Below are 27,188 nucleotides of genomic sequence, written 5' to 3' on the forward strand. Positions count from 1 at the left end.
ATCGTTTTTTAGGTGTGGTGACCAAAACTGGACACAGTATTCTAAGTGTGGACGCACTGTAAATTAGTATAAAGATAGTATGATACTGGCAATTTTTTCTCAATTCTTTTTCTTATATTGCCCAACATGGACTTTACCTTCTTTACAGGGGCAGCACACTGGGTGGACATTTTCATCGCTCTGTCCACCACAACCCCAAGCTCTTTTTCTTGGTTGGTCACCACCAGTTCAGATCCCATCACTTGATCGTTATCTGAGCTAAGAGAGATTCATATCCCATCATTTCTCTCTGGACATTAAAAAAAAATCACCTTTTTTTAAAAGGGCAACCTAATGCAAAAGAGGACCGGGCTTCTCTACCTCTAACAGGTGTGTAGAGCTTTAGCCTGTGCAAGAGGTGTGAAAATAGCCAGATCCCCAGCGCAGAGTTTTGGCAGACTCGCGAGCAAGCGGAGACTGGGCTGTACCTAGTGCTAATCTTACTCAAGAGTAGACCCCTTGAAAAGGGCGGGCGTTCGACTACCATTGAATCGCCGCAGAAGCTTCGCTTCCCTGGCTGGACGTCAGACCGGGGCTTCAGATGGAGGAAAGGGCGTGAGCGGATCCCCGTGGAGCAGAAGGGAGACAGGGAAGGGCAGGTCCGTCGCGGAGCGCGGCGGGGCAGCTTCGCTGGCGCGGGTCTCTCCGGCCGCCCGGCGGTCTCGTCCTTGCCTGGCCGCCCGTCCCTCCCCCCTCCCCTCCCCCGGCCCCCCACGCAGCCCGTCGCCGGTCCCTCCCCTCCAGCCGGGTGGAGAGCGAGGCAGGCTGAGGCGAGTCACGGCTCTGGCAAAAGTTTTGAGGGAGCTGCAGTCAGAGCTCGGGAGGCGGCGGCGGCGGCGGCGGCGGCGGGGCGGAGCAGCAGAGCGACCCTTCCCCGAGCGGCCCCTCCGCGCGCCCTTTGCCCGGCGATGCGCCCGGCAGGTGCCCAGCGCCCACGGCAGCCAGGTAGGGCCAGCGCCGCGGCGCAGGAGGCTGCGCGCTTGGCGGGGCGGCGAAAGCCGGAGGGGCGCATCAAGGCGGCGCGGGGGTGGGGAGGGGAATCCTTGGGAGGCGGCTCTCCCTCCGGGGGCCCACGGATCGCTGGCTCGTCGGGGAACGGAGCTGGGCACAAGCGGATCCGGGCTGCGCCCCGTGGAGCGGCCCCGATCCCACCCACCCCACGTGGCTTGTCGTCGCCCAGGTCCGTCTTACGGAGATTGGCACCACGGAATATGCGCGGGCTGATATTCAGCTGCCAGTGGATCCATCCCATGGGAAGCCCGTCTGGACCGCACGCGAGAGAGATGCGTGCAGTGGAGGCTGGTGGCTCCGATTTCGGAGGGGCTGTGGATCCAACTCTGGGTTTCAGTCGGAACCAGCCAGGACACTAAAGGGGATATCCAAGGCGCTGTACTCATTTGGGGGATGGGGTCCAGCCCTTTGGACAGCTCCTTAAGAGTTCTGGCTGAATCCTAGAATGGATTTACAGCCCCACCGAAATCGGAGCCACCAGCCTCCACTGGACATGCGTGTGTTGTGGATGGCCCGGGAATGAACGGCGGGGCTTCTGCCTCGACAGTCCCTACAGGGAGCAGCCAGCGAGGCCTCCCAAAACTCCCGTCCCCGGGGACCCCCTTGGACGCCAAGTCCACAGGACCCTTCCCGGCGCCTTGGGAGCCTGGCGAGGGAAGCATTGAACAGAGAAAACCACATGCCAACGCCCCTGGGTCACCGTCTCGTCCCCGCCGCCGCCCTCCTACCCATTTCCTAAGGCAGAGCATCGGGGCTCCCCGTCCGAGGGGTTGCGCTGGACGCTTCCATCTCCCCAGGATGGTCACTCTGAGGCCTGATGATTTGGAGTAGGGGGCGGGGGAGAGACTGCACATCTTTTATTTTATTCATTACATGGTTATGGCCGGCCCTCGATATTCTCTGGCAGGTTTACATAGCAAACAAGTAAGATCCAATGTGGGTTTGTGCCTCAGAGGACTTGCTTACAGGTGAGGCTTTTCTGGTACCATCGCCCAGCCTGAGTCACTGAATTTTATTAGGGGAGGGGGCAGAGGAAAAAGTCTTCCACTTATAACCCTCCTCTTTCCCCCCACCATTTCTTCCATCTCTTTCCTTTATTCCATTGAGGGGTGTGTGTGTTGGGGGGGGGAATCCAGGGGTTGTTACACAATGCCTTCTGATTGGAGCTCTCTGTCTGGAAGAACATTTGTCTAGGTATAACTGTTTTCCAGAGAGGGAGAAGCCATGCTAGTCTCTGGCAGTAAAAACAACCAAGAGACTAGGGGCACCTTAAAAACAAACAGATTTATTATGGCATAAGCTTCCATGGACTGCAGTCCACTTCCTACAGTTCCACATCTGCCGATTCTACTCCATGTTTAACACCGCCCTTGCATTTATTTTCTGTTTTGCTGCCCATGCACCATCTCTGATAGTGTCATAACAATGGGCCATGTTCTGTCTCCTGCCTGCAACCTATGGCAGCAACCCGGCCACGCAGTCAGTCACCTAACACCTGGCGGAACTTGAACTTCATTAATACTAATGGCAATCTGCTATGCGTACGGCTGAAAAGATGGCACCGAGGAGTGTGTGCACATTGCATAGTCAAAAAAAGAATTATTTTTTTTAAGGAGGTGAACTGTAACCCAGTGGTGGTGGTGGGGAAATCTAGAGACAACAACCAATGGAAATAATTCTTAAAAGTACAAAAATGGAACAATCACTATCCACTTCTATAATATACCAGGATCTGATGCCCAGGAGTGTGTGTCTATCTGTGTATGTGTGTAAAGACAAATTGTATGACAAAATCACAGAATGTCCGTATGAAAGTTCTTGGTTAATTTGATACAGTGCCAAATAACAAACAGATCCCGAAGTCCACAAAATTCAGTGACTGAACTTATTAATTACTATGAACGCCTTCACTAAAGTGGAGTCAAAAAAGCAGCAAGACTAGGGGATTGTGTGTGTGTGTTTGTGCATGTAGTGGGGGAGGGGTTCCAGCGGATAGGGTTGTCCTTAACATTCAGGTAAGTCCATCCCAAATGTTCAACATATATGGCCTCATTGTGCAAATTATGGTATAATTTTATAGTGGTCCCTTGGAGAAGTTAGGAAGGACAAGTTGAATTTCCTCTTCAGCATTTTGTTGCTGACGTTCAGATTGGAGGTGTTAAAAATGCCCCTCATTGTGCAAATGACATTCTGGCCCATCTGAAGATTGGTATTTAGGAATGTGTTGGTTTAGAGTTCACCCTATGCTGGCTGGGCTTACTGTCAATATTGTTCCTATAAACACGCCATCTCATGCAAAACTCCCTAAAGCTGTCTGCATCAACACACAGTAATCCCTGGCACTCACTGCAGCAGGATAATTGCATGACACCACATAGAAAAATCCCAACCAAGTCTGTCCTTTGGTTTTCTCTTGCTATAACTGACACTGTTGGGTCAATTGTTCTGCTTTGTATATATCATTGGTAAGTACAGATCTGCGGACCATGTGGATCTGTCCATGGGAGTTAGTTAAATCCACTCCTATTCTTGCATGATCAATAATGTAGAAGATTATGAAAAGCAAAATAGACTTGTAGCAATTACACCAACCTATTGATCTGTGAATAAAAAGTAGAAATCTTTTCCTGTTGGCTTCCAGAGTTAGTTCTGACCTCTGATCCTTATAAAGTAATCCAGGACAACAAGGAGGAGTTTAGCTAACAGTCCTACATTTTTGCTAGGCTGTTTCTCTTGTTTGAGTGTGTCGACATTTCGGTTCTGTAATGCAAATTCTTGGAAAAAGCTGCATTTGAACAGACAGTCTCCCTTTAATTAACCTCTTGGTTTTGCAATATGGAATAGAGCATCAACTCAACCTTCTTAAAATGTCTTGCAGGAATTTCCCCTTCTTATTGTATAATCCCATCTTCAGCTTCAGTCCCTCCATCCCAATATTGTCCCATCAAATGGGCACTGGCAGAGGTACATTATAAATATTTCTGTTCTATCCATCTGTTCTATTCATCTATGTCCTTCCAGAAAGCAAAACTTGCAGAAAATTCTTTTTTTGTAGTAGGAACTCAATTTTTGCACTTTAAACTCCAAATTCTTAATGAGAGAAATGTAATTCTGCAAAGATAAATTGGGTAAATTATGCAGAGATCTAAGTATTTCAGCATTATGTGAAAACTGAAGTATGTTTTTCGTTTTTAATCTGATAGAGGATGCCAGTTTTTAAGGCATTTAAAATATTTGGTGGCAAGAACATTTGGCATAGAGAACAGTATGTATAAAGGGTATTAAAGAGAACTGATGGGATGGAGTAGGAGACGTACAGCGTGCAATGTCCAAGATGCTGACTACTGGAAGTCACCCACAGACCACTTCTAATTTCGAAGCTTTCACGAAGCCTCCAAATTTCCAAATGTTTACTATAACGGTGAGGACTAGAAACATAGATGTTTTTCCTTTCTTTTCCCAGTTAAAGTTGGGATTCTCAGAAATGAAGATACGTTGTAACATTCCGCACTGTAAACAGATTCCATGCTACGTAATGTAATTGTGGCCTTGAAGATTTCCAGACACAAACATTCTTTCCTATCTAAATCATCACAGCCTAATCCCACCTGCAAGATGTTTCCCACCCACCCCCATCCCTTAATAAGCAACTATAGTTAGTTTTGGCCTGTTGGATTATTGAGCCCGAATGGGGCAGACAACCTCCCATCATCTTTGTTCACTGTACCTTTTGTGCACATTTTTCCAGCACGAGTAACTCGCCCAGTGTGCATCAGATTCTCCATCGTTTGGGCCTAGACAGCAGTTACTACTCTCTGGCTGCAAACGTAGTAAAGGGTCTGTTCTGTGTATGTCATCCTGGATGCATTAGCGAAAGGTTGTGTGTATTATGATATTGCCCATTTCTTTGTCTGATGTAATTCAGCTCCTGTTGTCAGAGTAGTGGTAATTGATGGCCATCCTAACTTCACGTGCCCCACCTGGAATGGGCTTGAGTAAGAGGCTCTGGAAAGTAGATGCAGGGGTTGAACCTGGTGGAGCCTTTCAGCTTTGGATTTGGCTGCTGCCCGGTGCGTAATTTCTAAAGTGACAGCCAGAGTCCACCTGTAACAGGAAGCTATGTCCTCTAAGCAAGAAGCAGGGGCATTGCTACGCCTGGGCCCCAGCCCCACAATTATTTCCCAGAGCCCCCCATCTATTCCACAGAGCTCTGAGCGTCCATTGGTGCCAATAGAATATATATGTTTTCTCAGCTTAGTTGCCATACAGGGGACTATTTTCAAGGGGGATGGCAGCTGGGGAGGGAAGTGTTAAGGGATCTCAAGATAGTGTACACCAGCTTAATCTGGTCTATGGAGGTTCCCTCTGGGGAAGCGGGGCTTGATGAGTGGGCTGCAGAGGAATCCCACATGTTGTCTCCTATCAGAGATTGGAGCTAACAGCGGGGATGCAGGCAGTAGGGGACTTGGCTAGCTCTGGATGAGTCTGTTCATGCGCTGTGTGTCACCCCCATGTGGATGAAGTACGCTGCATGAAGCCAAGAATGTGCCCATGGGGGAGGACACCATGCAGGCAAAGTGTCTCACAGCCGAGATGACTTTAGCTGCACTGCTCCTTCCTCCATTGGGGAGAATGTGGCACAGGCAAAGTAGTCCCGGCAGAGGTGGCTGGAACACTCCTCCAGCTGCTGCTTCAGTCAGGGTGGCTTTGCTGCACATGAGCTTTCCCCAGCCAGTCCTCAGCCAAAGTGCCAACAGGAACTGCAGCTGGCACTTCAGATGACGTCGGGGGCATGACCACACCCCCTAAGGTCATCCAGCTTGCGTACAGCCAGGTGGGTAGTCATTTGGCCCACAAGACCAAAACTAGGTTAGGCTAAGAGGCAGCAGCAACTGCCTCCCCAAGTTAGCTTCCTTGCTGGGTGGAGACTTGAACCTGGATCTCCCCAGTCCTAGCCCCACACCCACTGGGGCTGATGGGAGTGGTAGTCCAAAACATCTGGAGGGCACCTGGTGACTAACCACTGCACTGGCCCAACACGTTGCAGGGCTTGAGCCCTGACGTTGAAAAATATATTCTGGGGCTGAACCTGAAACGGAAGCAGAAACAGGCCTTCCCACCCATTCATTGTTTGGCATGAGTGCTTGTCCGCTCCTGGTTCCTGCCCCTTTTTCCTTGCAAGGGCCACAGGGAGTGAGTGCTGAGCCATTGCCACATAGCTGCCTGATGGCCCCACAGCGATGAGAGGCCGTGAGCAGGGTCCGTTGGGCTAAGCCTCAGCCTCTCGTCTCTGCTGTGCCCTTTGTGCTTCCGTTCCAAGCTGGGCTGTGTCAACAGAGCAGTTGCAAAGACTTGTGTTTGAACAGACCTTACTCGCTATGAGACCTTGCAGGCTGCAAAGCTGCCGGTACATCAGAAGAACACGTGCTGCAGTGTCCTCCTACCTCTAATCCCCCCACAGTTGTGGGTGAGACCCGCCCGTCCCTCAGCTGGGACCAGTTTCATGTTGGGGGGCAGGGGGATTGTCACTGTCCTTGCCCCAGCAGCTCTGGTCACTCTTCTGTGCCTTGTGTGTGCACTTGCTCTGAAAAGGACCCAGGCACCGTTTCACATGGATTCTTTGGCTTCTGCATGAACAGCGAAAGGCCTCCTTCAGAGACACAGGCCCAGATGCGTGATGGTGGCAGCTGGCCCTTCTTCAACTACCTCCTCCTCTCCCCTCCCCTTGGCCAAGCTCCCCTCTGCAGGGTAGGAGAGTTAGCAAAGCAAAGAGAGATCAGGGTTGAGCTGAAACACTCAGACTGAAACTATGTGACCCAGGTGCCAGCAGGAGAACCGCATAGACATCCTCCCACAGTTCATGTTGTCAGGGCCAATGCTCACCACGGGAGTCCTGGACGTGAGTAAGCCGGCCAGGGCCTTTGCTGGTGTCCTGGCTAACAGGGTCCTCACCAGCTGCCCTGGCCCTTTTCCCAGTGCTCTCTGTTCTGTCTGTGGAAAGGCACAGCTGGCTCTTCGGGGGGTGGGGGGTGGGCTACACCTGCTCTTGAGCCTGAGCTGATGGAATCAAAAAGGCTGACAGAGAGTACCTGGAACAGGCGGGGCCTCTGCAAAGCACCAAGCATGGGTTGCAGTGGCTGCAAGACTAGATGGGCCTTGACTTCAGCATCTCAGGAAGGGACAGGTGACTCTTGTGATGGACCCACTTTGCCTTCCCTTCTGTGTGGCTTATAGACAAAGTAGTGGGATAAAAACAAGGCCTGGGCCCAGATTTGAGTTGAATCAACTGTGCTGGCAGAAGTGGACTTTCCCACCCCTTGTTTTTCATGCAGCCCCCTGGGAATGCTACACACAGAGTTGACTGGCCCTGCTGCTTGGGATGAGCTGAGGAGGATCCACAAAATTAGGTGGTGGGACCTTCCATGAGCAGAGCCCTTCCTCTCACAGAAGGCAGATCCTGGATCAAACTCAACAGCTTCTGTGCTATAGGGCAGTCAAGCTGCCCTCTCCTAGACATTCCCCCTTCTTCGCTGAGCTTTCAGAAGTTGCATGCTGCCGCCGCCTCCTCCTCCTCCTCCTCTACAACATTTTGTAGCCAGAGCTAGACATAGTAGCAAAAAGAAAATGGGTTTGTTTTGTTTGGAAGAGGGAAAATTAAGTGGGGAGTGCTTCCAGATGAAGGGCTCCCAGTGTGATCAATGGAGACGTATTGTGCAGCAATTCTGGTCCTAAACCCCCCCCTCCCCAATGGATTTTCTTCAGTAAGAGAAAAGATGGAAGAGGTGTGTGTGTTGGGGAGGGGGTACACAGCAGGGTTACCAGTAGAAGATCTGGCACCACTGCAAAATTATGTAAATAAGGCAGGGCACTGGCACAAGAAAAGCTTCACCTAGAAGCACCCTGGGATGTTAAGGTTAGGGTCAGCTCAGTTATGTTTGTCGAAAAGAGGCAGCGTGGTTTTTAGGTCTGCCTGAAAGCAAGTGGGGTGGCAATCCCACCCCACCCCACCTGGAGCCCTGTCTGTAACTTCATTCTTTCTTATATTGCTGTTTCACATTTCCTGCCTCACACCAATGATCAAGAAAAACCTGTTTCAGTCCCATCCTTGTATAAGCTATTTGTCTTGCTGTTGTTCCTTCCACCTTTATCTTAGAGCTTCTTCTACCCAGAAGATCAGCTGCCCTCATCCTTAAGCTAGAACCCATCATAGGAGGGGAACATTTTCACGTCAGAGCCATCCCATTCTCTTGCATTCACATCATCTTAATCATTTCATTTATCCATCAGAATCCCTCAGTCCACGTGAGATAAAATAGCAGGGCAGGAGAGACAGCACACTGGAAGGCCTGCCTGGCCTTCTTCATTTAAACATTGCTTTTCAGTTCCTTTCTATCAAATGCAATTGCTAGTGCAACGTCAACAGCTTGGATCCAAATCCCTCATTCTGCCAATAGAAGAATATTGTCGGCTGAACAAAATTCCCATGCCCACAATGACGGATCTGGATCCAACCAACATGTGGTGCTAACAATTACCATAATGGTGGTTTCTGAGGGGCTTGTGCCTCCCACCCCAAATAGGTAGTGGTGTTCACCTGCATTTGCTATCTCACCAGACTGTCCTTTTTTTTTATCACTGCCATTCCCTGCCCCCAATAGCCTGATAGCAGTTGGCCGTTATTGTTTCTCCTGCCTCCCAGGATCAGGCAGCTTCTCGTCATCATCATTTTACAATATGAGGTGGTGACTTACCAGTAATTCTTTAGAATCTCCTTCCAGAATTATTGCAGTTTTGGATACTCCAAAAAGATGAGCTGTTAAAATCAAAAAGAGCCCCAACCAATCCTGAAGAGTGAATTTAGGCCTAGTAAATGTTGTTTAGGTTATATTCTTATAAAGTTGCACAGGGTTTTTTTTTGCCTAATTAACACAAACGTCACTTGACATTTGGATAATGCTAAGGAATCAGCATCTAAATAACTCGGGGCTTAGCAAACCGCCTTCCCCTATATGCACCAAATTGACCCCTGAGACTTTCTAAGGAGGCCTTGTTGATTGTCGCATGACCACCAGAGTGTCATTCAAGGAATGGCATGTAAACAGGCTGTCTTGGAAGGGGGACCCTCCCTCAGGAATGGTCTTCTGTGTGTGGTATGAGAGGCGGAAACTATAGAAACCTTTAGATACCTCTTGAAGATGCATCTGTTTCCTCAGGCTTTCCCTAACATGAAATTGCATTGCTCTGTTTTACTCTTTCTGTAACGATTTAAATCTACTTATGATCTTATATATTTTTTTATATTGGCTTTTCTATGACATTGCATGTATTTCTTACGTAAGCTGCTTAGATATCAAGCAGTATCTAAGTAGCTTTTAAAAATAATGATAATGATAATGTAGCCATTTCACCAGCAAATACAAGAAAAGCGCTAGGCAAATTGGATTATGCCCCTTTGCCACATCACCAAGGTGTCCCAGCTAATCAGACACATTTCTGCCCACGCTATGATTGAGTCTGCTCTTTTTCATGCAGCGAGAGCTGACAACTACGACTGCCAAAGGTAATGAAGGTGCGAATTAAGAGGCCAGAGCAGAGCTGTGCAGGCAGGTGGGAGCAGGGCAGAAATGGCCAGTGGTGGTAGGACACCTGGCAAACGGGCATGGAGGTGACTGATCTAATGAAGAGCATCCCCTAAGGCTGGCTGGAGCCATTTGATCCCAAGTGGGAAATGGCTTGTTATGGGCCAAGCAAGCCTCACATTGGCACTACATCAGTTCCTGCCTCAGACATCCCCTCCCCTGCCAAGCACTGAAGCCCCCGCTGTGTCGGATTGTAGCTTCAAGGTTCGTGCCAAGCCAGCCATGGAGTGTGTGCCATTAACGCACTAGGGGCTAATCCCTTTGTGTCTTAACAAGAGAGCTGCCTCCCCCCGCCCCTTCCGCCATTCCCCACAGCCTTTCTCTTGAGCAATCAGGGTCGAGGGTGTCTGTGCGTGAGAGAGCGAGTCAGAATAGCTCCGATGCTTGTTTGTTGAGAGAAGGGTCTGGAAGACAGAATGTGCCACGTTACATTCCCAGCATGGGTGACGGTGCAATGCATCCATCTTTGACCAGGCTCGAGAGCTTTCCTTTCCTCAGGCGCAACGACACATTTTTTACAGAGGCGTCCCCCCCACCCCACCCCTTTTCAACTGAAAGGGCCAAAGAAAAGCCCCTCTGCTGCCATTATTTCATCCCAGAATTCAGAAACCACTCAGGTGGTCCCACTGCAAAAGCCTGGAGCATATGTTCACAGCACAGTGCCGCGACATGAACATGTTGAATTCTCTGTAACAGTGGCCTCCTTTCCGTGGATGGGCCTGAAATAAGAGACTAATGGTGCAATTCTCTGTGCGTCTTACGTCTGAGTAAGCACCGCTGAACATGCATAGGATCAAGCTGTACGTGTGCTATTAAAACAGGATGTAATGTTATCCTGTGAAGGAAGAAGGATGTTCTTCTGAATAAAAGACATAACGGATGTCTGATAATGTTGTTCCTGAGATTATAGCAGCCAACACACAGGACAGATACACAGACGGGTTCCATACTTGCCTAACAGTTTGTCTGAAGAACTGTCACACAGAGGTGACAAAGGATGGCAATTGTTAATTTGATTGATAAATTTAAAAAGTCACCAGTGCCAGATAGCATTCATATCTGAGTTCTTCTTAAAGCACTCAAATGTGAAGTTGTTCATCTTTAAGGTAATTTTAACTAACATCAGGCTCTTGCTACAGGATTAATAGCCAGTATAATGCTAATTTTTCAAAAGGATCCCTTGGGATAGGGAAATTATATTATCAGCCTAACATTTGTCCCAAGTGGAAAGCATTATTAAAGCTATTAAGCATGTAGAACATCCTTTGGAAGAACCAGCATTAAATTAAGCTTTAATATCCATTTTTCTTCTTTTAACTGTCGTTCTACATTCCACCACCTCTGAATATGCTTAGTCTTCATTGACCTGTGTTATGTATGGGCAGGGAGAAGGGGACAATGGGGTTGTTCCTTTAGTGTTTTTATTTTTTATTTTAATGTACTTTGTAACCTTTGGGTTTCCCCAAACATGTTGGTTGTTGTTTCTCAGTGGCAGTACACAATTGCTGAGTTCTCTGTTGGAAGAAGTGATAGGGGATGCATAGCTGCCAGTGAAAATAGTAGCCCTAGGTCTCATGCTCCTCTTTTCCCTAGAGATGTCTAGGGATGTGTGGCATAACTCCATCGCTTTCCAGGTTTCCCACTCAGGGAAATTTGAGCAGGGAAACTCATGGCACATCTACACGAAGGGTTTACCCAGGGGTGGCTTCACAGCAGCGGCACGTCATCTACATGACACAGCCATTGCGTCATATCGGGAAGGAACGCAAGTGCGGGAGCAAGGCGCCTCATGCCGCCATCAAAACGGGGGCTCAGAGTATGAGGGTGTCGCAGTGCACAACTCCTGTATTACTAAAACTACATGAGAGAGTAGAGGAGGAGACACAGGGCAGCTGTATGTCCTCCATAATGTCTAGTTCCAGCCTTAGTTATGGAATGAATTGCCACAGAATGCTTGAAAAAAATTACACAGATCCATGGAGAATAGGTCTCGCCATGGCTATTAGTCACAACAATTAAAACCTGATTCTCAATATTCAGGGGTAGTATATATCTGCTTAGCAGATGCTGCAGGCAGTCATCAGGGCTTGGATCCAGAATCTGCCTCCTGTGAGAGTAAGTGCTCCACTTGCAGAAGATCCTTCCACCTGGATTTTGGGGGTGACCCCTTTTCATAGCTCACCCCATTCAGCAGGGTATCTGACTCTTTGTGTAACATCTTCAGGGGTCTGGAGGAACTGCCAAGGGAAAGAGGGCAGGAAAGTCCACTTCTGACAGTGCAGTCGATCCAGCTTAAACCTGGATCCAATGCCAGAGGAGTGTTGTTTTCACCATGCTCCATTTCTGAGCTTTTGTGGGGCATCTGGTGGGCCACTGTTGGAGAGGAGAGTGCTGGATTAGATCGACCTTTGGTTTGACTAAGCAAAGCAGTTCTTACATTTTTGGCAGTATTCAGATAGAACTTTCTGGAGTCTCTCCCACATTTTCTCCAAGTCCATTTCCCCAGACAGTCTTCCTTTTGTTGGGGGAGGGTTCTCTAGAAAGATAGGTTTGTCCATCAGTGAACTTTGAGACCTCTCTCTACCCCACATTTTCATTGGGGGGGTCTGTACTGCCAGCCTTTTATGGCTAGTGAGTCCTATGCCATAACCTTGCCAGTTCTACACATGCAGCTTCTCAAGGGCTGGTATGTAGGATCGGAATAAGATGAAGTGTGGTTGTTAAATGGATTTCCACTTTAATGTCTGGGAGAGCTACGTCCAGCTGGCTTTGTTTACTGAATTGCCACAAAGCCAAAGGGACCAGAATTACCAATCCTGCAGCTTGGGGTTAGTGATCTCAGGCACCCAAATCCAAACAAGCAAACTACGACATGCCCTTGGCCAGGTGCAGTCTCTAGGAGAGAGAAGTTTCCCTTATTTTCCCTTGCTTCTTTCCTGCTACTGAATCAACGTAAATGCCCCGGCTTCCAAGTTGTACAGGAATCCCAGCACAGTGTTCCCATTAAGCTGAAATTCATTCCTGGGCTTTGGTTTTGTTACATTATGGATGGTGCCAGCCAAGGATGGGGGTGGACTGACATCTTGGAGCGGATGAGATGGCATGTGATATGGAACACTCATGATGCTCTTATCAGCCACAGCATTCAGGAACGTGCATAGAAAATAATGCATTTAGGCTCAGTGATGATGGTGGTGGTGATGTAACTGTAGTTACCCTTTCCTCCAACAGATCCATAGCGCAGGAAGTAGACCAGGGGTGGGCAACTGTGGGAGGTTTTTGGTGTGCAGCAGCAGGGGGCTGTGGGGGCTGCACCAGGGGCCACATGTCTCCCACCCCATTATCCTTCTGGTTTCAGCCCAGCTCCTCTTGAGGTTCACACTCTATGCATCCCCAGCTTCTTTCATCGTAAGAGGTGAAATGTGTGACAGCTCATATTTGCCTTGGCAACCAGGTCCATCAAGCCCTCTAGGTTGCTCCCAGATTGGCACATGATGAGCCCTGTATCCCTGGGGCAAGAAAAAAGGGAAATTGTTCACCATCAGTTGTGGAAAACATAGAAAAATGTGAAAACTAAAGAGGCTAAAGGGAGTTTTAGGGGAATCTCAACAGATCCAGCAGTGGCTTGACCTACACAGTTGTTGGTGTCTTCAGAGCCATTCCCTCGGCTTCCAAGCACTAAAATTGCACATTAGAAGTACTCTTTACATGGGTTTTTGTGAAAAGTTTGCATATACTGTCTGTTGTTTAAAATCCAGGCAACCTGGAAAGAGTTGTTCCCCCATTAAGATTCTGGCAATTTCCCCTCTGTTGTATATTTGGGGATTTTTTCCCTCTTCTTCTGAGAGGATGGCAACAGGAGGGTTAGAATGGATGGGCTTGGGCTAAAAGGCAAGGAAATTTTATCTCAGGGAGGATTAACAGGCAGGTTCTGTTTTCACAGTTAGGGTCTAACTCATCATCATTTTTAGGATCAAAAAGCCATTTTCTGTTGAGTCCCAGATCATATTGGCTGATGGTCTTGAGGCTGAGTGGTATGGTGCAAAGCTCCCTTGTTTGAGTTATCAAGGTGTAATCCCTGCGATGATGTCCCTAGATTCTCCTGATCTTGTCTTGTGACACGTTGAATGAATGATAGGGTCTAATAAGTAGTTGCTTACATAGTCCAACGTTATTTTACAGAGGTTCTTATTTCAGGGCCATCATCATGATTCAACCATTGCATCTCTGGTCTATTTATCCAAGGAGAGAATCCCATGGTGATTCAGGGTGCTTCCAGATGAAGGGCTCCTTGTGCTATCTGGCATCACTCTTCTGCTGTAAGCTTCAAGCAGAATTGCAATTGCTCACCCATACCAGAAATCTAGCACTTTTCTTGGTATGTGTACCTTGCTTTAAAAGGGGTTAGGCAAATTCCTGGAGAAGGTTATCAATGCCTAGTAGTCCTGATAGCTATATGCTACCTCCAATATCAGCGACGGTATAACTATGTGCACCAGTTGCTGGGGAACATGGGCTGGAGGGTGCTATTGCATTCATGTCCAACTTATAGGTTCTCCCTGGGCAGCTGGTAGGCCACTGTGAAGAGAATGCTGGACTAGATGGACCACTGCTCTGATCCATCAGGGTTCTTGTTATGTTCTTATGTTTTGCTATGTTTCATCCACATGATGGGCACCACACACACCCTTTCCTCAACAATTTGAAGCTGGTGTTTCTCAATGCCACATTAGTACCATGTTCTCTCTCTCTCTCTCTCTCTCTCTCTCTCTGTGTGTGTGTGTGTGTGTGTGTGTGTGTGTGTGTGTGTTCACAGTTTTTGAAGCAACACAATTGCAAATTTTAAAATGTTGTTTTTTAAAAAGAGTTCCTACTACACCGGGCAAGAGGGTTGCAGGTAAGCTTCTCTGAGTAAATATGGTTACAAACTGGGCTGCAGTCCCATCCAGTTCACCTGAGAATGCCCCATCTCTAGTCTAGTCAATTTCACAATCAGATTTAATCAGTTAACTCAATCTAGTCAGCTTCACAACCCAGGTAGAAAACTTGCTGGCTTGATTTCCCCTGCTTTTTAGTTGGCTCTGACATTGTAAATGTTCAGCAAGCACTAGAGAAAGAAATGGAATCTTCAATCTTCTCCATGGACAATTTCCCCGCTGTGTTTCAATTGCACATTTTGCTATCTACACCTGCAAAGAGATTGTGCTGCTATTCTGCTCTTCCATTCCTTATTCAGTCTTCTATATTATAAAAAAAAAGTCAGAAAAAGCAGTAGGAAAACATGGAAAGCTTACAAGTGGATGACAACATCACCTTTAAATGGCATAAATGAGATGCAGCAATTGAAAATTGAAAATTCATTTGGAAGTAACCTAAGAAACACCCATGGCATACTATCTCATATCATTTCTGGGTGACATCATACTTGCAGGACATTGTGAACTGCCCTATTTCTGCATAGCCAAATTAACTATCATGACACTGGACTATGAAAAGCCTCTCATTATGGCTGCAGTCCTATGAGCACTTGGGAGTAACTCCCATTGAACTCAGTGGAGCTTAATTCTGAGTAGGCATATATAGGATTGCACTGTATCTCACCCGCCTTGAGCTTTTTGTGTGTGGAAAGCTGTGGTATAAATACTTTAGTAAATAAAATTACCTGTGGTCTCTTTTTTCAGCTTTTGATTAAACAACAAAATTGAAGGAATAGATTGATATCTCAGGCTGTGTTTACACTAGCACTGGCATACTGTTTAAATTTCCATTATCCTTGCCCAGTCCTAAACCTGGAAGTAAGTCTGACTGATAATATTTTTACAACAGATTTAGCAGATAACAACCTTTGTTCCATTCATATATGCCGTAGGACAGTTTTGCTGGCATTAAGTGTGAATTGGGAAGGACAGCACACCAGGGAATATGAGTACAGTTGCCAAATCACAACCTAGAGAACTCTGGGTTGTGACTTGGCAACCCTACATAGAAGTTATTAAGTCACAAAGGAGCAGTGCAAACAACACCAGCCACCATGACCAATGGTCAGGAATGCTGGGAGTTGAAGTCCAAAACATTTGGAGGGCACCCAATTGGGGAACGCTGCTATGGATTATTATTAACTACCTTGAGCTTGAGCAAAAGCCTGCCCAGTTAGCATCCTCAATCTGCCAACAACAGGATTGATTGATCTCCCTTGGAACACTTCAGGTTTTGCAAGCACTGCCTGAGTTGTGTCCAAGTTAAGCAGGGGAAGCCTCATTAACTCTCTCTCTCTCTCTCTCTCTCTCTCTCTCTCTGTGTGTGTGTGTGTGTGTGTAGGCAAATGCGGGTAGATTTCTGAATACAATCCTGCCTAAAAATAACATCATAATTTCAGGCACCTGCTTCTCCATCTCTCCCTCCTATCTGAGCTGATGGAACCCAGAGCTCTCTTTCTGATGAGAACCAGGCATGTAGGTCAAAACAGCCTCCAGATGGCTCTGCTAGCTAGCCTGGGGCTGGAGGTGTAAAGCTAGACGAATAGGTGGCATACAGGGTGCACGTTCAGTGGGGCCAAGAGCAAGGGGGAAAGACATCAACGCTTGCAATCAGATTTCTGTCTGCAATGCTCTCTGTCTTTCCGCTGCAGATATGTGAATCTGTCAATGTAACAATGCCTTGTGATTGTGTGCAAAGGGTTCTGCGTAACTCCTAATAGCAGCAGAGGAAGCTCCTAAACTAAAGCATTTATTCCTAAAACCTCAGTATTTTCTACTCAGTATAGGTATCCTTCTGCTCTCATCATCTCCTCCCCTTGATTTCATAGAGTTGCGTGCTGACTCAATTTACAGTAACATAACTGTTTTGTTGTTGCCACTATTTGATCGTTGTTCTTTGTCATGGAGCAGTGAGTTATCTTTCCACATTTGAAGTCTCTGCTTCTTAGTGTGACAGATAATTATGAACTGGGCTATTCTGCTACTGCTCTGGCATTTTCCCTCCTACTACCTTAGAAGTCTGATCCATTTCACAGAAAAGGTTACAACATTTTCATTTCTTCATTGATGTATCCTAAACTCTGCTATTGGCAATTAAAGTATGCAAGATAAATCTTTGCAAGAAATAGGTTACTAGATCAAATCAAAGCTCCTTGCAAGAATTCCATTCCCAGCAGGGTGTATAAATGTAAGATAATTCAATCTATGCATAACAATGGGAACACAGGAAGAGCAGAACCCCCCCCCAACCAGAAAAAAAGGATTTATTCATATTTATACATATTTCTTTCTGCCCAAAAGGGACCCCAAAGCAGCATATAACATAATAAAAACCACAATAAAATAAGACAATCACAACATTTAAACAATAAATGAACATATGAACAAGATATAAATTTGAGCAGCAAAACAAAACGCCAACAGAACAAAATAACTAACATTCAAGGAGCTTAACAGGGGGGTGTCTATAACAGGGGAAAGCCCCAGGGTGGCTCCAAAGTGGCACTGCGCTGTTTATATGACCCAGAAGCCAGAGCCATCCCAGGGCTTTCCCCCGAAGATCTGAAATAAAGAAGTCTTACCCTGACTTTTTCTTCTGCAGCAAGGCAATGATGGCACATCTGCATCTGTTGCCGTTCCAAAGTCACGGGGGAAGGGGGGGACAGATGGTGACCCTTGATTGGTCACCATCTGCCCAGACAAGGGGGGAGGGAACGGGAACTCCTCAGCACTTCTCCGAAGTGAGGAGAAGGAAAAAGTTAAAAAAATAAAGTGGAAAAAGTTTTTTTTAAAAGTGGAGGGATGCGCGTTCACGCAGCAACACCCGTGTGGCGACATGCATTTGTGCAACAGTGCACGGGCGCAGCAGCAGCTCCTCTGATGCAAACCCCGCACTCGCTCCTTAGCATGGGGACAACCTGCAGTTTTGTGGGCTTGTGGTGCCAATGCGTCATTGTGAAGATGGCCCCCAGGAAGGACAGCCAAAACTATTTCCAAATCAAAGGCATAACAAAGCAGCACAGCTTTGACTTAAATGGGTATTGTGGGAGAGGGACTTCTTGTCCCGTGTCCCCACCAATTGGACCTCTGATTATGGCAGAATATAGAGCAGGGCCTTTTTTGGTGATTTCAGGTGGGCAAATTAATGTGGGAGAAGGCAGTCCTTTAAATACCCTCGTCCCAAGCCATTTAGCTGTTTAAAAGCAGTAACTAGGGCAGGGCTTTGGCCTTGGAAGCCAACCAAGATAAGAGCCAATGAGCAATAATGGAGTCAAATGCTGCTAACTCTGGGGCCTTGAAGGCTCTCTGACCTCACCCTATTGCACCAGCTGCTGTTTCTGAACACTTTTCAAAGGCAGCCCCATGTAAGCTGTGTAGAAACAGTCCAGCCTGGATGTGACCATGACATGTGTGACAGTGGCCAGACCTGATAGTTACGTCAGCCTTCAACTTTCCTGGAGATATTTATACTTGGAAAACCACCAAGGCTGGCTAGAGATCTTACAAACAACTTCCCTTCCCTTGATACTTTCTACACACAAGATCTGCCTGCATTTCCCCAATATTAGCAGGATATGGCATAACCCTACACATACGCCTCCCACTCTGGAGGGAGAAATACTGGTGCTGGCTTCTTCTGCACTGGCAATAACACCAAAGAGGACTGAGGATAAGGTTGCATTTTTATTTAAAATTTTCAGACGTTGGCATTGGAAATCCTTTTGAAATACCAAGATTGCCCTGCACGTCTGCAGTTTGCACAGTAGCAGCAGGAGTTACTGATAGCAAAAGACTGTTTCCAAAATTTATGTTTAGGAATAATTACCTAAGGGAATTTAAGATCCAGGTAGGAGAAATGACATTAGATAACTGACTAATCCGTTGAAGCAAAGTCACTGAAAATAAGATTGACTGGAAGACATGTTCCGCTCTATTAAATGTTGTGTACTATTTTACAGGTGGCGACACCTTGATAATGAAACATAACAACGTACTAAATACTTGAAGTGGCACATCTAATGTGAATTAAAATGTTTTGTTCATTAAAGGATGGAGGGATGCTCTCCTAGCCAAGTTGTTTTCTGAGACTCTCAGCTTTCACCTAAAGTTTCTAGACCTCATCGATGATGCATTCTAGACCTCATCGATGATGCATTCTAGACCTCATCGATGATGCATTCTTTTCTTTAGATTTCTTTCCTATCTTACCCTCATTGTTTAGTGCACAAACTTGTGCAGTAGGCTAAGCTGAGATACCTTCCCAGTGTCACCCAGTTTTATGCTGCAGCAGCAAATGCACAGATTGCACATAGATGCAACAGAAAGTCACGGTCAGTCTTGCCACCGTGGTGGGCGTGCTTTAGTTAAATTGAACTTGGAGTTCTGTGGACAGAGTATGGAGGCCTTCTGTGTCTCTGGGTTATGCAGCCTGCTCTGTTTCCTGGAAGGACTTCCTGTGATGTGGCTCCAGGCAGGCACTTTCCTGCTAAAGTCTTCAGGGTCCAAGGTCAATAGCCTGTACAGTAATTAAGAGCATGCTAGCCAAACATGGAAAAGAGAGGACACTCTGGTAAGGAGAATGTGTTTCACAGCCATGACCGAGTTGAGCAGTGGCAAAGGGATCTCTCTCTTGCTCTCCCCAACAGGACAGGGGTAGAAGGGTGTGCCTGGTACAAGAAAGGGGAGACTGGGCAGAGCCTTGGCTTCACTGGAGCAGTTGGAGCTGGCTGGAGACCAGGAAAACCCCTCTACAGAGCTGGGTTGAGGCAAGAAGAGGCTCCTCTGGGCAGGGCCTGAGCCAGGAGGGTAAGCTGTCCTGCTGGGCTAAGAGATGCCAGGGAGGAGACTTCAGGACAGGCTGTAGCTGTTTGGCAGGTGGAATTATTTAGGGCAGAGGTTTTCCTTTTCTCAGTCTATGGTCAGAATATGCAGCTCCCATGATGGTGGCTGTGACTGAACCAGGTATTCTGCTTGCTTGCTTTGGGCAGGGGGCTTCTCTGGGGTGCAGTGATAAACTGCTAAACCCAGAGGCCATTTGGCAAGTGGCAGCCTCCTTCTACATTGGGGAGACGAGCAGCTCCCCCAAATGAACTCAGTTCGTAGGGGGTCTGGAGTTCTCTAGGACACGAAGGTGTGGGACAAAAGTCAGCAGTTGCCAGATATAGTTGAACAAGCCCTTCCTGCTGCCAGCTTCTAGGCCAGGAGCCTGGGCACAGTCTGAAAGAGGCCAAAGAGAGACTGATTCCAGTACTGGGGAAAGAGATGGGCCAACAACACTGTAGCTCTCTGTCCCTGTCTCTCCTATCATTATGGCTCCACAGGGCTGAATGATTGGGGGGCATCACCAGGCAGGGCGATCACCGGTCAAGGGACCTGGGCCAAGGAATTTTGGGATGGCCAGAGGTCTTCCAAAAATCTCTGGGCACTGCTACTGCCAGGACTAGGTTCATCTGGACAGTGACATCTGTCCATCCTATCTAAATATGGAGAAAGCTCAGCCCAAGAATGAGTGCAACTTCTAGTGCTGCTGGCTTCTTCCCACCCCTGATTAATGAGCTTCCCAGATCCCAAACAGCAGCAGCAATTAAGGGCTGCTCAGAGGAAGCATGATTTTCCCAGGACTAAAAATAACTACATGGGGAGGGGAGGGGGAACAGCCACCTTCAGGATTGAGGGCTGGTAGCTCTCCCCAATGGTTGGAGAGGAGCATTTTAAAATATCCCTTAGAGGGAGAGGGAATTTGACATGTGCCACCTAGTCCCTACCATTAAGGTTTTGCTCCCTCTCTAACAAGATGCTCTTCTGATACTTGGAGTCTTAGGGCCTTGCTAGACGAGGCCTTAGCGCGCTTTGAGGGCCGGTTTCCCTGCTGTGCGTCCACACGACGCACAGGGGAATCCAGCCCCAGGCCGTACCGAAGCCTCCTTTAACGCGCCGTAAGCAAAGTTGCTTATGGTGCGCCTTTTCCGCAGCTCCGGCCTGAGGCCGGGACTGCGGAATGTCTAGCAACTTCCGTGGCTTTTTGCGGCTACTCGCCTTGCGAGTAGCCGCAAAAAGCCACGGACTGGGCACAGCGCTGAGCGCTGTGCCCATCAGGCCGGGGAGGGGATCCCGGGGGGCCACACGGGAGAGGGGGAGGGAGGGCCGGCACAGGGCAACGAGGGGGAGGGAGGGCTGGCACAAGGCGACACGGGAGAGGGGGAGGGAGGGCGGGGAAAGAGGGGGCAGGGGGCTTAATTTTAAAAAAAACCCTTACCTTGTCCAAAGTCTTCGGGGCGCACGTGGCCCCTTTAACAAAACAAAAAAAATGGCCGACGCTGCAGGGCTTCCGTCGTCCCTGCGCCTCGGCTGTCTAGGAGGCGGGGTGGCGCGCGCTAAAGTTAACACGCCGTCGCCCCGCCTCCCTGCCAGCTTATCCGGCAGGGTCTAGCAAGGCCCTTAAACTCAGGGAGCAAAAAAGTAGCATTTCCTTACCTTGCAGTGTAGAATTCAGCTAGCGCAGTGATGGGGAACATATGGTCCTCCAGATGTTATTGAACTGCAACTCCCATCGGCCCTAACCAAGAGAGTCGATCAGAGTTACAGTCCAACAACACCTGGAAGACCACATGTTCCCCATCCTTGATCTAGAGGAGAATCTGGAAGCACATTTGAAATCTCAATAATGGTATATCTCAATGTTAGGGTTTGTTATAGGCCTACAAATTGTATGCTTTCTGGATTTGATGCTTAGTTTATCATAGTCATTTCTTCAGATGCTTCCAGTATAATTCTATACTAGCACCCCTCCAGTTGCAGCCTGAATTGCACATTATGTAGTCCCCCAAGAAAAAGCATCAGTAAGTTTTCTGTTAGACATATTTACATATTAGATGTAAATAGGCCCTTGAACTGGGAAGTCTCTGGCTTAAATCTCACCTCAGGATAATACTGAGCTAATTTATAGGGCATTGCAGTAATGACTGAGATGGTGTGTATGGAGTGTTTCAGGGGGGGAAAGTTTAAGTCTTTATAGATCTAAACCAGCACCTTGAATTGGAAACATACAGGCAGCCAGTGCAAGCAATCCAGAATCGGTGTTATATGCCTGGAACGTCTTGGCCCTGTTATTAATCTGGCTGCTGCATTTTCCACAAATTGCAGTTTCTGAACCGCTTTCAAAGGCAGCCCTATGTAGAGCGCATTGCAGGAAATCTAATTTAGAGATTACCAGAGCATAGATGACTGAAGCCAGGTTATCCCTGTTCAGATAGGGGTTCAGATAAGTGTAGCTGGGTCACCAACCAAAGTTGGTAGAAGGCCCTTTGTGCCACTCAGGCCACCTGAGTTCAAGTGACAAAGATGGCACCACAAGAACCCTCAAGTTTCAAAACTGCTCCTTCAGGGGAAGTGTAACCCCATCCAGAACAGGTTGAACACCCTCCATCCAGTCAGCAGAACCGCCCACTGACAGCTTCTCGGTTTTGTCTGGATGGAGCTGCAGTTTATTAGCCCTCATCCAGTCCGTTGTTGCAGCCAGGCGGTAATCCAGAACATGCTCTGTCCTTACAGCTCAATGGTTTGGAAAAGCTGCAGTTGATTCCTGTCAGTCCACTGACGTACACCAAGCAGAATTAAGGAACCAGTACCTCACGCGATTTGGAAGCTGTACTTCTATTAATGCAGCCCAAAATAGCATTTGCCTTTTTTGCAGCCATGTCGCAGTGTTGGCTCATATTCAGCTTGTGATCTACAACAATTCCAAGATCCTTCTCATTTTCAGCAGTACTAAAAACCAGAAGGATCTTGGAATTGTTGTAGATCACAAGCTGAATATGAGCCAACAGTGCGACATGGCTGCAAAAAAGGCAAATGCTCTTTTGGGCTGCATTAATAGAAGTATAGCTTCCAAATTGCGTGAGGTACTGGTTCCTTTCTATTCAGCCCTGGTTAGGCCTCATCTAGAGTACTGCGTCCAGTTCTGGGCTCCACAATTCAAGAAGGATGCAGACAAGCTGGAGCGTGTTCAGAGGAGAACAACCAGGATGATCAGGGGTCTGGAAACAAAACCCTATGAAGAGACACTGAAATAACTGGAGAAGAGAAGATTGAGGGGAGACATGATAGCACTCTTCAAATACTTAAAAGGTTGTCACACAGAGGAGGGCCAGGATCTCTTCTCGATCCTTCCAGAGTGCAGGACACAGAATAACAGGCTCAAGTTAAAGGAAGCTAGATTCCGGCTGGACATCAGGAAAAACTTCCTGACTGTTAGAGCAGTACGACAATGGAATCAGTTACCTAGGGAGGTTGTGGGCTCTTCCACACTAGAGACATTCAAGAGGCAGCTGGACAACCATCTGTCAGGGATGCTTTAAGGTGGGATTCCTGCATTGAGCAGGGAGTTGGACTCGATGGCCTTATAGGCCCCTTCCAACTCTACTATTCTATGATTCTATGAACAGGTTGCCAGTATGCACATGGCTCAGACCAAAAAAATGTTTTCAATTTTGAAACTGAGCTTGCAGTCCTTTTACACAAAAATCCACTCCTGGTTCCTCCCAACATCACATATCAAGTTATTAAAAATTTAGCTGCCTAGTTCAGAGGGAGGTTCAGTGTGAGGAGAATGAGAACCCTTTGCAGCTCAACTGCAAATCACCCAGAGATCTACCAGTAGGTCCCAAACTCCCAGCTGCCCACACCTAGCCCTCATCTATATGACAGTGGGATTGATCCTCATTAAATATAAACCTGATTTTTCGTTGATTCGAATGTAGGCAAAGAGTGTCACACTGCAGCAACAGCGATTTATCTCCTGTATTTTTTTGTAGTGCAGTTATACATGTGCACATTGTCGCATTATTGGACATACGACGCTATGGAGATGAGTGAAGTGATGTAGTTTACATGTGGAGCTCTGCAGATTGATATAACAGCAAAACCAGAACAGCGGGGAAGGAATGAGAGTGTAGAGGAGGATGGCAGTGTGTTTCTGCCTCCTTGTTTATGCAGAGCTCCATAGGATGAGATCGTTCAACCTAAAAACGGCATGAAAAAATGATCCAGCCAATAGGTGGGAAACCGGCCAATCACATTCTCCTACCCTCAAAGCTCCACCCACCTGTCAAAATGTGGTTTAACTCCCCCAATGACACATAACCATAACGTAGAGCAAACTCAGACAAAATCGAAAAGTTGCGGTAAATCGCTGATGTGAATATGCGCATTATCACGGTTAAAACGTGATGTTACTGCGAACGGACGGCTGACTTGTGTGTCCTAAAATGAGAATATGCGCAGCTATATCGGGGTAAACAAGCCGTATAGACAAGCCCCTGCTCTAGGGCACAACAGGTAAATGCTGGCATTCCAGGCCAAGTGGATTCTTTCATGGGGCAACTGGAAGAGCACTCTATTAATCCCAGCAGATTTCCGGCAATATCCGGTGCCAAAGGCTTGGCCCGTTGTTCCAAGGCATGCAGCAAGAATAGCTTGTTTGTCAGGAGCACTGCACTCCCACTCAGGAGCCCTTTAACCAGATTAGAGGGGGATTGAAGGAATTACCTCCAGTGCGCATCAGAGTCTACCCTGAATGGGCTGCAAACACAGGGCCATTGCCCAGGCGCTCACAGGAACACAGCCACCCTTTTTGGCCAAGGAGTCGAAGGCTGGGCGCATGGGGCCCTTTGTTGGCAAAGGGACGGGGTGGGGCGGGGGCTGTGGGGTTATGAGACCACACTGTCCCTGGGCTCATCCGGAGCCAGGAGATCCCCAGAGGGTGTTAACGATTAACAGCCCGCTTGGCCTTAGCTGGGCTCTGCCCCAGGAGCTGTCAGCAGGCCAGAGGCAGCTCTGGTGCCTTCCCACTGGTCCCTCCCCCCTTGAAATGTTTTCTTAGGCAGGGACTGGGGGGGGCGACGGGGAACAGAAGCTGACCGAATCAGGAAAGGAGAGTCCCTGATGGCACCAAGGACAGGCCGTGACAGTGCACTGGAATGCACAAGCCCGTGTCCACATGCAATTCAGGGCTCCAAGGCCCCAGGGCATGTGCCTTCTGCATGCCCTGCTTCCACAACCCTGAGGAAGGCATCCTCCCCCTCCTTCCCAAGCACAGGGCTGCCTGCTGCTAACCCCACCACATGCAGGTCTTTTTTGCCCAACCCCCACCCCCGGTGGCACCCTGCTCAGCTGTGCTGCCCCTGCTGGATTCCCCTTCAGCACCCCTGGTTGCAACGCCATGGTTTTATTTCCACTGCTCATTGCTTCCCACATGCTCCATGCACACACATAGCACCCAGCTGCCTCCCCCTCCAGAGTATGGCCTGTTGCTCAGGCTGCACCACACGGTTAGTCTGCCAGTTGATATCATGGGCAAGAGGTGACCCGTGAGGAACCGGAGGACCCAAACTAGCCCCAAAGGCATCCAGGTTTCACCAGGCAAGTTGTAGGGATGGACTCTTTAGCCCATCCTAGTGAAGAAAGCGTGGGGCTCCTCTTCTTGCATACTGTTGCCTTTGGCCTCACGCTCTGCTCCCAAGCACCTGCTGCAAACTTAGGCTAGCAAGCAAGCGCAGGTGTGGAAGTCACAGGCTGTCCTGGTGTTCTGAGGAGATGAGCGAGAAAAGAAAAGCCCCTGTGCTGCCTCACAGTGGATCATGTCTCACTGGGCACTTGGCAGGGAACCAAATCCAGCTCTGAAATAGCTGCCCCCAAAACAGGCTCTGGTTACAGTGTCTGGCATCTGAAACAGCCCCCTAGATTGGGTGTCATCGACTTCCTCGGCTCCAGCGAGGGTCAGAGAGACCCCAGCACCAACCAGAAACAGGGTCAAAGCACCAACAGGCACCAAGCACCTGACCTGGGCGGAGGCGGCGGTGGCCATATTAACTCCTCATTGGTCCCTGTCAGCCCATCATCTGCTGGCACCGAACGGCCTGTCTGGATGTAGCCCAGCAAACCCTATCTCAGCCTGCGTCATCAACCTTGGGGACGGGAGGGTGCAGGAGCTTAGAGTTTGCAGAAGAGCAGCGAGGGTCTTGCACGTACAAGTGGCCCCAATCTCCCTCCCCTCCCCTCTTGTGCTCCACAGGGTTCCTGCTCAACCAGCACCAGGACATTCTCTAGGAAGCCAGCAGCTCCAGGAGCATCCCAATGCGGTTTCATAGCCCTCCAGAGTGATGTCCCAGTTGCAGCTTCTCAGTATCCTGCTGGCACTGGTGCTTTGCCTCCAGGTGAGGGCCCTGGTTTCCCCCTGTCTCTTGCCACCTCTTCCAGCCCTGGTCTGTAACATATATATCAGGCCACTCCTCTGCTGCCTTTTTCCTCAGGGACCCTCAGCCCAGATCACGAAAATGGCCATTGAGAGCTGGAAGGCCTACATTGAAGAGTGCGAGCGCAACTTGAGCCTCTTGCCACCCCCTACTGGTGAGACAAGCGCCCCCTGGAGGTGGGGTGTTGGCTGATAGCATGTTGGAAAAGGGAGGGGGAGGGGCCTTTGCAGCTCTGAAGGGGGATGGCAGAGCCGGCCCTACTGTTAAGTAGATTGAGGTGGCCCCCTCAGACAGACAATTTGAGGGTGACCTAAAAGGACAGCAAACTGTTCATTATTTAATGTATTATTATTGTATTTTTTACTGTCAGGGAGCAGAAGAGGCACCTGGGGCATTTTTTGCTTTGGGTACCTTGACTTTTGGGGGGATGGGGAGGGCACCATTTGCTGCGTCATCTCAGCCAGCAAAATTTCTTGGGACAGCCAAGACATCTAAAAGTGCAGCTTGGTCAGTTTTTCCACGAGGTCGTTCCTTCTGTCTGTTTGTTTGTTTAAGCTCAGCCTCCTTGCTAGGCAATGGGCAGCTTATGCTGGGACCATAAGGCATTTGTGCCTGCCAATGGCTGTGGCAATGGGACAAGAATTTGGGCAGCTTGAGGGAGTAAAGGCGCTACCTGCAGCACTGGCTGTCTTCAGGAAGGATGTTGCATGAATCAGCAAATGCAAACGAGCAGAGGCTATTTTCTTTTCCTTGAGAAGTGATACTAAAAAATCGTTTCAGGGCAGTGGATCCCAAAGGGGGTAAGGCAGAGGAGAGGTTTTTGAATGAATTGCTATCTGTCAGTGGTGGAGTGGATGTAAGGCTCACAGGGTGGAAGTATCAGGACTTTTAGATTAGCAGGGACAATAATGTCATGTATTTGTGCTTTTAACCTGTTGGTTGTTTTATTATGGTTTTAATTTTTGTGAACTGCCCAGAGAGCTTCGGCTATTGGGCGGTATAAAAATGTAATAAATAAATAAATAAATAAATAAATAAATCTGCCACTTTCCTCAGGCTCCCCCCCCCCACTTCCTTCTAAGCACAGCTGCAATCCTGACAGTAACTTTGGGGAACTGGATTTCTCAAGCAACAATATATTGTTGGGAGCTATTCCTGTTGTATTGTAATGCAACATATTTTGGGGCAATGGGCAGTTAAGACCCATTAGCTTTACAAAAGGCATATATACACATACACACACACACACACACACACACACAGATCAATAC

The 27,188-nt window shown here is 48.1% G+C and overlaps 1 protein-coding gene across 2 annotated transcripts in view; it reads left to right on the forward strand.

Annotated features, from left to right (window-relative positions):
• Window positions 1-910: 910 nt before the first annotated feature.
• Window positions 911-27,188, forward strand: part of GCGR (glucagon receptor) — a 41,002-nt gene continuing 14,724 nt past the window's right edge. The window contains exons 1-3 of one of the 2 annotated variants that reach the window (XM_063120160.1): window positions 911-984; window positions 25,737-25,878; window positions 25,975-26,071. In XM_063120160.1, the coding sequence (XP_062976230.1) occupies window positions 25,825-25,878; window positions 25,975-26,071 (151 nt within the window). In that variant the 5' untranslated portion in view covers window positions 911-984; window positions 25,737-25,824. Of the gene's footprint in view, window positions 985-25,622; window positions 25,879-25,974; window positions 26,072-27,188 lie in introns of those variants that run through there. The other variant, XM_063120159.1, reaches the window with a different exon arrangement.

Source organism: Elgaria multicarinata, chromosome 3 (genome assembly GCF_023053635.1).
Source record: "Elgaria multicarinata webbii isolate HBS135686 ecotype San Diego chromosome 3, rElgMul1.1.pri, whole genome shotgun sequence".
Taxonomy (NCBI): Eukaryota; Metazoa; Chordata; class Lepidosauria; order Squamata; family Anguidae; genus Elgaria; species Elgaria multicarinata.